The 12,906-nt window shown below is 39.9% G+C and overlaps 1 protein-coding gene across 2 annotated transcripts in view; it reads right to left on the reverse strand.

Annotated features, from left to right (window-relative positions):
* Positions 1-468: 468 nt before the first annotated feature.
* Positions 469-12,906, reverse strand: part of DICER1 (dicer 1, ribonuclease III) — a 52,749-nt gene continuing 40,311 nt past the window's right edge. For both annotated transcript variants that reach the window (XM_083609359.1, XM_083609360.1), the window contains 5 exons: positions 9,667-10,549; positions 9,270-9,538; positions 8,335-8,497; positions 8,167-8,242; positions 469-7,368 (listed from right to left, as the gene is read on the reverse strand). In XM_083609359.1, the coding sequence (XP_083465485.1) occupies positions 7,203-7,368; positions 8,167-8,242; positions 8,335-8,497; positions 9,270-9,538; positions 9,667-10,549 (1,557 nt within the window). In that variant the 3' untranslated portion in view covers positions 469-7,202. The remainder of the gene's footprint in view (positions 7,369-8,166; positions 8,243-8,334; positions 8,498-9,269; positions 9,539-9,666; positions 10,550-12,906) is intronic.

Below are 12,906 nucleotides of genomic sequence, written 5' to 3' on the forward strand. Positions count from 1 at the left end.
GACAGTTACCTGGAGTGCTGTTGTTTTTAAAGTATATGACTCCATAAGATCTGAGTGTCAAGTTACGATACCAAATACATTTTGTGAATATTTGAAAATAGATATCCCCCCTCCCAAACTGGTTTCAAACCAAGAAATGCAGTCACTTATATGATATCCTAGTCACTGTTGTGGGTTTTCATACAATTACAACTTTTTTGCCCTAAAATTGTAGTGAAAGGACCAACTTCACCCCATTCAGCCATGTTTAGGAAATAACTGGATGACCTCAGCACAGGCATTAGCTGTCAGTCTAACCAATCTCTCAAGTGTGTTGTGCAGATAAAATGGAGGAGGCAGAGAATTATGTACACTGCCCCAGGCTATTTGAAGGGCAAGGTAAAACGTGATCAATATTCATGTTAATACTAACACTTCTACATTTACATGCATTACATAAGGCTTTAAGGAAAACAGTAAACACAAAAATGAACAGACCATAACTTTATTGGAGATATATTCAGCTACAATTATTACAAAAAAATCTATTAAAGGTAATTGTGATCCATAAGGTGCAGACTGCAAATTTCTGCAGCATGATTACAGTATGAATGAATTACATTTTATGTCCCTTAGACAGCTGCAGCATGTGATGGGAAATATTTTATTGTCCATCAAATTATGTTATTCATTCTACTTGATTTTAACCATCTTTACAGTCAAACTATTTACAATAAAAAAGCCTGCAATTTTCAATGCTTGTTCAACTTCTGTTTCTCTAGATAACTTGCTGCTGTAGTAAAACTGAGTGCATCAATCATATCAATTTAAACAGTCTGTGGTTATCCAAATTAAACATATGCAAGTGGGGAAGCTATAAAAGGACTTAGGAAATAAAACTGATAGATTAATGTTGAGTTACTCTTGGAAGTTGCAATTAATGGTTTTGGGCTGGATCAAAACTAAGATAGTTGAACTTAAGTTCCACTGAAAGCAATGAATCAAGCTAGTCATAAGTCTCACTGATATCTATGGGAACTAAGCTCAACTCACTTAGTCTAGATCCAACCCTTTGTATTCTACCTGACTTTATGGATATCTGTTATCAGACTTCTGCTGGTGAAAATGTAGGTTTCAGTTACATTTCATGGTTGTAAAGTCTTAAGGATTTAAAGACACAGTCTTATAAATATTAACACATCTTCGCTTCACTGAAAGTGAAAATATTTGCCATTAATAGTGTAGCATTGCCCTAGGTTCAGTCTCTTTAATTACTCACACACAACTAATTCCATTACATTCAATGAGGAAGGTAGAACAGCGCATGGCTCAAATATTGTCAAATAACTTTTTTTTTTCAGTTAGAAAAGGCTGTGACTTTGGGGACTGCCAGTTTATGCCACTTGCAGATGTGGCCTTACCCCTTACAGGACTTCTCACAGTTCAATCTGGTTAAAAATTCTGCCCTCTGGACTTGACAAGATGATACCTACAGATAGATCCCTTCATATTCAAAATGAATGTATGCATGTTCAGTGAATTTACAGCAAGGCAGGGTAAGGGAAGGGGAGCTCGAAAGAGTCCATTTTAAATATTAACCGTTTCACAAGACAGTAAAAGGATGGCAAAAAGAGACACTGCTAGGACCCCGATAGTCCCTGGGCAGTGTTCTGCTTGTGCAGTGTGGATCTCACGCCTCCTTTTTGCAGCCCTTTGCATCCACTGAAAAGATAGGGGAGGGACAGGGACTGGGACTGGTGGCCAGCCAAATGCCAATGGTCAAAGATAATGGGAATTGTAACCCAGCAACATCCAAAGGTCATAGGCTCCCTATGTCTGGGTTAATGGATCTCCAGAAGGAAATGGGACACGGTGTGGGTAGCTGCATCTGGGAGAGAAGACTCATTGGAAATTGGAGAACACCCCCTCCCTTCCCACTTGCAGAAGCACCTTCCAGTCATGCAAGGGGCTCTCTGGATCCTAGACCAAAGTCTTTCTTCCTTAAAATATAGAAAAAGTTACAGACAAAAAACCAACAAATAGCCTATTTCAGTTGTGCAATTTAAGTGACACATTGCAGGTATTCTAATCATCTTTTTTTTCAAATTCAGTAAATCAAAGCAGCAGCAAGGCCCAAACCACATTAATTCCTCTAATTAAGTATCTTTCTCCTTGAAATGAGGTAAAGCACGGTACCAAGTGCAATGCTTATTTGTGCTACATGAACAGAACAGCACAAAACAAAGCCATAACAAAAATAAAAATGCAGCATAGTTAGGAGGACTGTTTTAAGTATACAGTGTAACAGAACACACAAACACACACACAAATCCAAAATTAGGTTCATGCCAATTAACCCCTCTGCTGTCTACATGAGGGGTCTGTGTGATACATTGTGAAGACAGGCTTGCAACAGTCCATTTCCTCTCATGCTTGTAGCATGTCAAGGGATTTCGATCCCAACCTTCAAAGGGTGAGATGTAGGTCTAAATAGCATACATTTTCCAATACTCCAACTGTACTAAAAAGGGGACGTGGGTAAAGCAGTTGCACAGCATGGAAACTAGTGTGTTTTTGCATTCTAACAGCATTATGTAATATTTGAATTAAATCATACAGCAAAAAGGTTGTTGCATTAAACACGCACACACACAAACAGCAGCAGGACCTACATTTACCATTGGCCCCTACTCAATATTTTCAGTTTCAGTTCATTAGCTTTCTTCAACAGGGAGGCATTGAATACTTCTGATTAGAGAGTGTAATTATTCCTATTGCCATCAGGCTACACTCTTAACCTTTGAAATTATCCAAGTATGAAACATTTATGTGAAGCATTTGCTATCTTTCAGTCTCATGAGATTGGTTCTGATTTTACATATGGCATTTCACAAAAAGAAAAGAAAAACCAAAGCTTATATATTTGATTGGGATAATACATGCCCTTTTTTTGAATTACAGAAACTTGCGAGTTTTTAAATGCTGATCTGGGCATCAGCAAAGAAAACTATCAACATTAGTAGCTATTATTTACTAGAGCTGCAAAATCCTTGCTTTGGGCTGCAATTGTAGATTTAACAGTGTTTATTAATAAACTACCTATGCATGAATAGAATTTAGATAGTAATCCTCAATCCACTTACCACTGAAAAGTCTTGTTAAACTCTGTTTGTAAGAATACTTTTACAGCACCTCAGATTAGTGGTTTGAGGACTACAACTTTACCTAAACGTTGTAACAAATGTCACAATACAAAGCTAAATTTCGGGAATACTATGCATGTAGTGGGCATTTTCACAGACATTTTCACAGCAGCTGCTCATACTGAAGCTGAAAAGGGCCCACTGGAATCAGCTGGAATCACCTGAAAGGTGTTTCTCTGTGCCATCCTGGACCCAGGTAGGTTAGTGCTGCCTAGAAGTCAAAGGCAGGAATATCAATAGGTTCACAGGAAGTTTTAACCTCTGCGTTCCCATGAGCAGTCTCCAGGTACAGTTTTGCCAAGCTAAGAAGCAGAGACAGACAGAAGACCACGTATACCACATGCAGACAGGTTGAACTCAGTTAAACATCTCTGTGTGTGCATATAATCACTCCCCAAAAGTTTGATCTGTAGGCAGCCATTCATGGAAAAAGCAGGATGCGGCCCTGGGTGCCAGCAAGGAGAAACACCCTTCAGGTGAGCTTAACAGACCCTTCTCCTGTACTGGCATACTGGACCCAGATGGGATGTTTGAAAGCTGACCAATATCAATAGGGTTATTGGTGGCTGCCTAGGGTGGAGGAAGCACACTTTGTAAGACTCATCTTCCAAAGGCCACTTCAGCTGAAGCAAACAGGTCTACCTTATAATGACAAATGACCCCGTGGCTCCCTGGCATACCTCCTAAAGAGGTGTGTTGGTTGACAAATGCTGCTGGAGCGAGTGGTAAATTTATTGTGGTGGGCAACTTTAGGAAGTCACAAGCCAGGGAAATGCCAGCCTTAATCTGCTTTGCCCGGGTTGAGGGCAGAAAAGATAACAACAAGGAGTCTTTTTATGTTTGAGTCTGAGAGATGTAGCGCTTTAAGGCATCTTAGGGAGTGCCACACCTTGGGGAGGAGTGGGGAGCTGCAGAAAATAGGCAGAATGACCTCTTGGTATCAGTAGAAGGTCAAGTTGGCTTTTGGGATGAAGAAGGGATCCACGTGTCTGGGAAGGTGCACAAATGTTTGGCCAATGAAGCCACTAGTCTTGTCAATAGAGACTTGGGTGTCTTGCAAGGCTCCAGAAAATACTTGGATGCCCAACATTTGGACACAGTGGACCTGCTTCCCATAACTTTGCCCAACACTGCTTTTGATTCATTCATACAGAGACTTGAGTGCAAATCAGGGTAGTCATGACATACAAGGGCAGGCCGCAGTGCCATAAGTAGAGCAGACCCAGGCCCTGGCTGTTGTGCAACAGGTGCTGCAGTAGGCTGCTGCTGAATAGGTTAAGTTGGGGGAAAAGAAATTTGCAATTTCTGCTAACAAAAATTGCATGTCGTTAGTTAATTGTAGCTGCATGAATAGGGAAAATTATTTGACTCAATAGCTAGGGAGTTTAATCAGAGAGGGAAAACCTGGGAAAATCAACAGTGGGAGGGGTAGAATCCATTGCAGAAGATATTTTTCTTCAGAATAAAAATGATTTTAACAATCAAACCTCTCTCACACACAGACAACACAAGTTGTAAGAGAAAAATAAAGCTATCTGAGGTAGCCATGGTGAGCTAAAAACTAGGATGCTGAACTCTGACCAGGACTTGGGCAGATGAGAATATCCCCCATGGAACACAAAAAGCAATCAGTGAAAAATACAAACAGATCAAAGCATGCAAGAAGAAAGGAAATTAGAAGGATCCTGGCCAAGTACACAGTACAAAAAGAGCAAGTAAAGAAATAAGCAGGTGAAAGTAGAAAATGCAAGCCTGAAGCAGAGGAGAAATCAGAGACCTTCCTAAGCTGCTGCTCTCGAGGAACGTATTTGAAGACCGATTCCAGGAACAGTTAAAACATCCTGTGACTCTAATGACATTCCCGTCTTCGAGCTCTAGGCAGCACTAACCTACCTGGATCCAGTGTGCCAGCACGGAAGAACGGTCATTTTCCAAACTGAAAATGAGGCTTGCTTCCTCATCCAGGGGGGGTGGGGGTGGGGTGTCTGCAGCAAAAAAACAAAGAAACTTTTGAGCCATGTGTGTAGTTCATCCTTGCACATGAGCTTGTCTTTTAATCCTACCATGACATTTTACTTGCTCACTGTGACTGAAGTCACACAAAAATCTTTCATTTCACTGTCACCGTTAGAAAGATTTGTTAAACTAAATTCTGTATTTCAGAAAAAGTTTAATGTCTTCTGCCACTAAGGTATGATCCTTCTCTTTTAGAAAGGTAAGCCAGATGTTTTCCCCTCTAAATTTTGAATGCACATGTGTGAAGAAGGGGGGTGTCTTTAACACAGAACACAGTATTATCTGTAATTTAACACATAAAACAGCATCAAGAGCAGACCACTGTGCTGGAAAACACTAAAAAAAACTTGCTCAGCTCTCTCAAACTTCAAGCATAATTAATGGGGTAAAATTGCAGCAAACCTCTATTGATATTGGTGGGAGTGCAAGACGACCCACAGCTTTTTAAACAAGGTAAAATTAAGAGGTATTATAGTTACAGTGCAAAAATTAAAATTTCAAGCATAATACATACACATAGCACCAAAAACAAACAAAAATGCATGCAAAAGGGAAAAAGGACACAAAAAGAACAAAGAAGAACTGAGGTATTTAAGTGAAGGGTGCCTACAAATATCTAAAGAAACTTAGGCATAGCCTAAAAAGTATGCTTTCATATCAACTGAAACAACAATAATGAGCTAGTTATTCTAAGGTAAAGGACCTAAATCACAGATGTATCAAAAGTATGGCAATTTCTCTCACACAACAACTTCCATGGCATTTAACAGCACAGCTTTGGTAGGTGAAATATGCATGCAATTCTGAAAAGTACAGTAAGAAATTTACGTGGAAATCGCTCTTAAAGGTGTAAAGGTGCTCCGTTTGTTAAATATGTATCCAATATAAAATCTGCAGCATATTTTAGGTGCGATATGTCAAAAGTTCTTTTTAAAGCAACAGTTTGCACTGTGCAGTTAGCTATTATTACAAAGTTCCAATACTGGAAGCAATGCCTGCAATCCACCAAGAAAATCTCTTGCACAAGTCCCTTGAAGGGAAAGGAGGTTCCACAAGAGTGATGGACTGTGCTCAGTCTCGGTTTCTGTAACAATGGAAATCAGCGAGAGACTTTTCTGTTTGCAATAACAAATAAGATCTGTACTAACCATTTCCTCTGAATTGTTAAAAAATAACCTCACTACATATATATGAATACGATTTCTATTACAGTCCTGTAATAAGTTAGGTCACAGCTAAACTAACATGTTGTACTGTAAATATGGAGCTTCATCATTGTAAAATGCGTTCTAAAAATGAAGGGAATGTAATACAGTTTGCTCCAAGGAGTTCAGAAATGAAAGGTTGCATTAGTGAGGGCTTATGTACTTTTAAGGCAAGAACCTTTTGATGCAAGACTATGCGGCATCAGTTTTAAAATCTATCTGATGCCAGACATTTCAATTTAAACCTGTCCCTAACAAACAAGTGCAATAATGATTGGGAATGCCATCTTAATGCAAAGATGGCATGGAAAGAACAAGGACAATACTGGCACACTTAATCCTTACACCAAATCATCCGGTGCAGTTTATAAACTGCTTCGTGACTGGCACTAGTGCACAGATTTGAGGAATTTCAAGATTACTATATATATATATACATATATATATAAATCTAGTAACTGCAATAGGCATAAGCTCCCTGGCCTTTAAACACTAAGCAAAGCTGTACTGACAAAGTAAACCAAAGATACCTGACAACAATTATTTTGAACACTTGCTAAATGTCATCATTAAAGCACTCTTGTGATTAAACAAAGCAGAAGTGAGGAAAGAAGACAAGATTGTGTTTGCGCAAAAAAACCCTATAACTACATTTCGTTCCAAAATTATGTGTACATGTTAAATGTTGTTAGCTATTTGTTATCAAACTTTAAATGCTGTCTTCAGTTTGTTCCTCTCAACATATATCTTTTAAATTTCTCTATTGAGTGTGTGGTTGTTGTTGTTTTTAAGAGGTGTCTCAGCTATTTGGAACCTGAGGTTGATTTGCTTTGAGGCTTCGTAGAGCTCTTCTTGCTGCAGCAGATTTGGCGATCCGATAGCTTCTTCCAACACCTTTGAACTTTCCCTTTCCTACAACTTCCACAGTTACTCTGACCTTTCCATCGTAGGTTCTTTCCGCAGGACTGCGTGAGTGGAGGGGGAAGCAGGAAAAACAGAAATAAACACATATGCCAATTAAAACAAAGATACTCAAAGTGGAATCAATTCCGGAAGAATAACCATGTTAATCTGAAACAGTGTACTGTCCCGTGAAACACAATTTATTGCAACATGAGCTTTTGTAGAAGCAACAGCCTACTGCAGGGATGCATGAAGTATAAAGACATTGTGTACATATACACACATGCATCCAATGGGAGGAAACAAAAGCCCTTCACATACTTCAAATGGAAGCAAAAGTGTAGTTGGAAGTTCGTTACTGTTTTTCCTCAGTTTTGAGATTTCTTTTCCAGAAGAGTATGTCATTAAAATTATTACAAGGACACTGGGTGGCACCCAGCTAAGCAGTTCTACTAGCAGACGCACTTCTAACTGTGCAGCAGAACATCCCACTCCTTCTCCCCTCCGGTCCCTAAATCTGCTCCAAAGTACTGGAGGAAACCCCAGAACATATTAAAGGGGTGTACAGCAAGAGGAGGAGGCCCACTGTTAGGCCCCCCCCCAAAAAAAAGAAGAAAAAAAAAGCTTGTGCCAGCAGAGCTGTTTAGCTAGACATCACATATTACTATTAACTCAATTTCTTACCTGCCCTTCAATATAAGGTCACAAACAATTTAAAAATGCAGCAATTTTAAAATACAGGGTTTTTTTTAATAATACAAATATAATTCCTATTATACAGTAAAACACAATTATAATCCATTGCAAGGTGCATGACTTCAGGAATATTTTACAGAAATATTAAGCAGATTAATTCTTACCTAAATTTAGCTGTCTCTGGCTCCATTTCCAGCAGCTCTCGTACTGGGGAACGGGGCACATTTGCAGAGAATTTCTCTGTGATTAAAAACAACAACACCATGTTTGTAAACCCTCTTAACGACAAACAATGAATTACTGAACATTTCTTCCGAGAGCTCCAATGTTACCTATTAATGGCCTCATCATTGGATAGTACACTTGCCAAACCATTTCAAGAGACATTCCACTATCCATGTAAATGGCACCAGCGAGTGACTCAAATATATCCCCCATGGCCTTTGGTACTTCTATGTCCTCCTCTTTTTCTTCATCTTCTTCAGATCTTCGGAGCTAAAGCAAATACCAAAACAAAACTGTGTTACAAAATTGTTGCAAATTTTCAATTAAAAAGGATTTATTCACTCAGAACTGCAAATTTTCAACTTCTAGACGAGCAAGAATGGATTAAACAAAAGTCTGACATTAAACTGGTATTAAGCTAGCTTCGATATCTAGTCCTCCTTCTGTGTGCTATTCAAGTTCCTTGAGATCAGCCTTCTTTTTCTTAAAAGTTTTCTGTTCTCACAGCTGTGAAGAAATGTTTGAGCGATGCCTGTTAAAGTCTGAGAAGCAAGAGGGTGACTAAGATATCAGTGAGTGGGAATAGGCTTCAGTGTCCCCCATTCCCAACTAAAAAAACCTCCAAGAATTATATGCAAAATTGCAGTATTATGCGAAACAGAAATGGTGTAAATATGCTCCATTTAAGTAATTTATACTGGTCTCAGAACTCTGTTTTCATTGGCACAGAATTTGAACTACTTGACCACAAAGTTTAATTTTTTTAAAAAAAATATGCAACACACAGCCCTGGTCATAGAGTCAGTAGTTCACAATAATTCTGAAGTAGTGTGACAAAAGTCCTTGCTTGTATGCAGCACAGACAAGGATGAAATTTAGAATGCAGCCAGAATCTGATAACTAGTTGCTGTTCACAATGTCCTATTCAGTAGAAAGCCTCTACTTGATCTTGCCATGTTGTGCTAGATGTTTAAATTCTTCAATATAAACTCACACTAAAATGAGCTTCAACACACACAAATGATTTTCCGGTGCCACTAACCTCGGAATCCATTCCTTGCATTTCATTTTTTTCCATCTGAAACTGCACAAAGTCATCAATAACATGAAACAGCTCGGGAGAGACAGCTTTGAAGTATTTGTGGTAGTCGTACTTTACAGCCAATGAGGCAAAGATGGTATTGTTAACAAGAGCAGATCGCAGGTCCGTTAGAACTCCAGGAGAGTGCTGCCGTGGGTCTTCGTAAAGGTGCTTGGTTATGAGGTAGTCCAAAATTGCATCTCCCAGGAATTCCAACCGCTGGTAACAATCTTAACATACAAGGGTTGAGGGATTGGCAAGAAATAGATAGCAATATAATTAACAATCCTCCCAGATAATCTGCATCTCTTCAGGCATGTAAGCTTAATGCAAAAAGGGGATTTTTCACATGACTTACCAGTAATGGTGTTGTAATGATAGGAGGCATGAGTAAATGCCTGAAGTAGATAAGCCTTATTCTTAAAACTGTAGCTAATTTTCTTCTCGAAGTTTTCAAAGCCAGATATAAGGTGATGTAAGGTTCGCTCAGCATCTGGATGATCAAACATACATCTTGGAGGAATCTTTAAACAGCCATACATCAAGTCTTTATACAGAGAAGACTCTTGATTGGCTAGAGAGGCAGAAACACAGATTGCTGAAGAATGTTTCTGCTGGTGGTTAAAATGCTCTCTGTAGGAATACAGAGCACTCTCCCAATCAGTTTTCTTAATAACCGGAAGCACTTTTAGCCCCAGTGAACAGAGGAAAAGCTGGGCAGCTCTTTCACCGCAGCTGGTCAGATAGCAGCCCAGAAGGGCTTCCACACAGTCTGCAATGCTTTTGTCAGCAATGCATTGTTCTGTATGTAAGTCATAGGAGATGGACTGTTTTCCAGCATCAATACCACAATTTTCCTCTGATGGATTCCAGAAACCCACTACAAAGTCATCCTCTTCAACAGCCTTGCTAGGGTCTAGATAGCACATTGCATCCCAGGAGCTGTAATCAAAATCATCAAAATCTGATGCAAACTGGACATTAGTCAAGGTTGATTTTTTGGGTGCTTTCCATTCATAACTGTTATCAGTGGGTGAAAATGGGGAAAGGGATATTTTCTTCACAAATGCTCCAGAACCCATTAACATATTGTCAATGAATTTGATATGCTCCTGATCGTATTCCATAAAGTCATCCTCAAAGTCAGCTTCCTCCTTGGGTACTCGCCACATTAAGTCGTCGTCATCGTCATCATCATAATCATCATCAAGTTTTCCATTAGACATCAATCCCTCTTTTGCCTGAAAGTAGGAAAAAAATAAAACAGGAAGGGCCACTTAGTTTAATTACAAAAATAATTCCACAGCATCACAATAAAATGGTTATGGACAGTATTAACTATGCCTTTCTTTCTTTCTTTCTTTCTTTCTTTCTTTCTTTCTTTCTTTCTTTCTTACATTAGATCTAAATACATTATTATTTATGCTGTCTAAGAACTATAGATGCCTGAACCACCTAGAAACAATACTAGGCACTGGGAGACACTGTTCTACAGTGCTTTCAGTCCTTTTTGGAAAGTTTGTCTCAGAATGTGGCACAGCAAAACTATAGAGAAAACAAAAATCTCTATTATCTTGGACTACTGCAATTATATTGTGCTTAAGCAGAAAAATGTCAATTTCTCACTTTAGTAAATAGAGCTTTTTGCAAATCAGTGAGAAGCCGATTTGCTCAGCATGAATGAAACCAGTTTAGACTATTGTTAAATTATATCTATAAACAGATACAAGAGCTGTAGACCAAATATTTTAAGCAGGGGTTGACACTGATGTAAACAATTACTCGGATAGTACTGAAACACCATGCTAGGAATTTGATAGCTTGGTAAATGCCATAGGTTTAAAGAAAGTTTTAGCTTTCAGATACATATTATATTTGGGGTGGGGGGGATCACAACAAATTGTGATTTTTTTTAGTTTTAATACATAACATTTTGGATATTCTGCCAACACATTGTTTTTCAATTATGATTTAGGACAAGAATCATACTGTATTCAAATCTGCAAAGTAAACGAAGCTAAGACTGAAATACATCCAAACAGAAACAAGCCACATTGATACAATCAAGCCATTTCCTTTCCAATGCTCTCTCGTTTTTACAATAGAGTAAGAAGAGACAATGAGGGACATCCAATTGTGCCTGTGTACCAGTAATATGAATGGACAATTGAACATTGGGTTTTCTGATCCCTGCAGTCCCTTGTATGCCTCCCAAATCTGCTTTGGACGGTTAGGTGACCTGAGCAATAGGCCTGGGCAACATATCAATAAAAGGTAAAGGTAAAGGACCCCTGGACGGTTAAGTCCAGTCAGCTATGGGGTTGCAGCGCTCATCTCACTTTCAGGCCGAGGGAGCCAGTGTTTGTCCGCAGACAGCTTTCCGGCTCATGTGGCTAGCATGACTAAACTGCTACTGGCACAAAGGAATATTGGACTTTTTCGTCAACACAGTGTGCGCAGCGACTGGAGCATAGAAATAAAAGGCTGTCCGCAATATCTTTGCTTATTTTTATTTTCGAAAACGTAACAGTCAAAAGCTGCAAGCTATCACCAGTCCTCACCAGCAGCTTACAAAACATTTGATCAACTTAAATACAATTTCAAATAATCAATTACCCTATCACATCCCTTCCTGCATCTGGTGCAGAAAGTAACTCCTCTTTCTAATTAGGGAAAAAGTCAAGAGACCACAGGTGTGCAGCTAAGTAGGTCAAACTGCAAACATACACCTGTGAGCTTCAATTAACCAACCCCGTTCCTGCGTAGCATCATTGACCACTTTAAGATAAAGAAAAACCAACATGAAACACTGTGAAGGAAACCAGAGTGCAGGGAAACACCGTTTACCTTCCTGCCACAGCAGTACCTATTTATCTACTTGCACTGGTTGGCAGGAGCTGGGACAGAGCAACGGGAGCTCACTCCGCTGCAGGGATTTGAACCACCAACCTTTTGATCGGCGAGCCCAAAGAGGCTCAGTGCTTTAGTCCACAGCGCCAGGATTGGTATGAGGAGCAGACCACGATGTCAGCTTCACTGAGTAGTATATCACTGGTGAAACTGCCACTGCTCCTAAGTCCCTCTGCTAGCAACTTCCTCCAGTGAGTGTTGCTAGCAGAGGGACTCAGGACAGGAGCAGTGGCGGTTTCACCAGCAATATACCTGCCCTCATACTGCGTACAGAGAGAAAAAAGCTGCATTGGTGAGGTGCCGATACAGCTTGTTCCTCCCTCTGCATCTTTTAACTGGTCGGCTGAGGAGTATGCGGTTGCTGCCCCCTTCAGCTGAGCAGTTAAAGGATCCCCCAGCCCGGCGCTGGCTCCCCCACAAGTGGGAAGAGCACCGGGGACGGGGAGCCCTCCCCACCCTCGGCAGAGCCGCAAAAAGGATCCCCGCTGCTCTCTCCTCTCATCCACGAGCGGGAAGAGCACTGGGGATGGCTCAGCTGGGCATCAGGAACCCTCACCACAGGCTCCTGACTGCAATAGTGAGGCAAGAGGACAAGTTTTCTTATGGATCAGTAACTGGTTAAAGAACATTTTCACAATGGAGGGAATCAGTGGATTATCACAATGATCTTTACTAGGGTTAGTGTTAT

This window comes from Podarcis filfolensis (assembly GCF_964270895.1).
Source record: "Podarcis filfolensis genome assembly, chromosome: 1".
NCBI classification, from domain to species: domain Eukaryota; kingdom Metazoa; phylum Chordata; class Lepidosauria; order Squamata; family Lacertidae; genus Podarcis; species Podarcis filfolensis.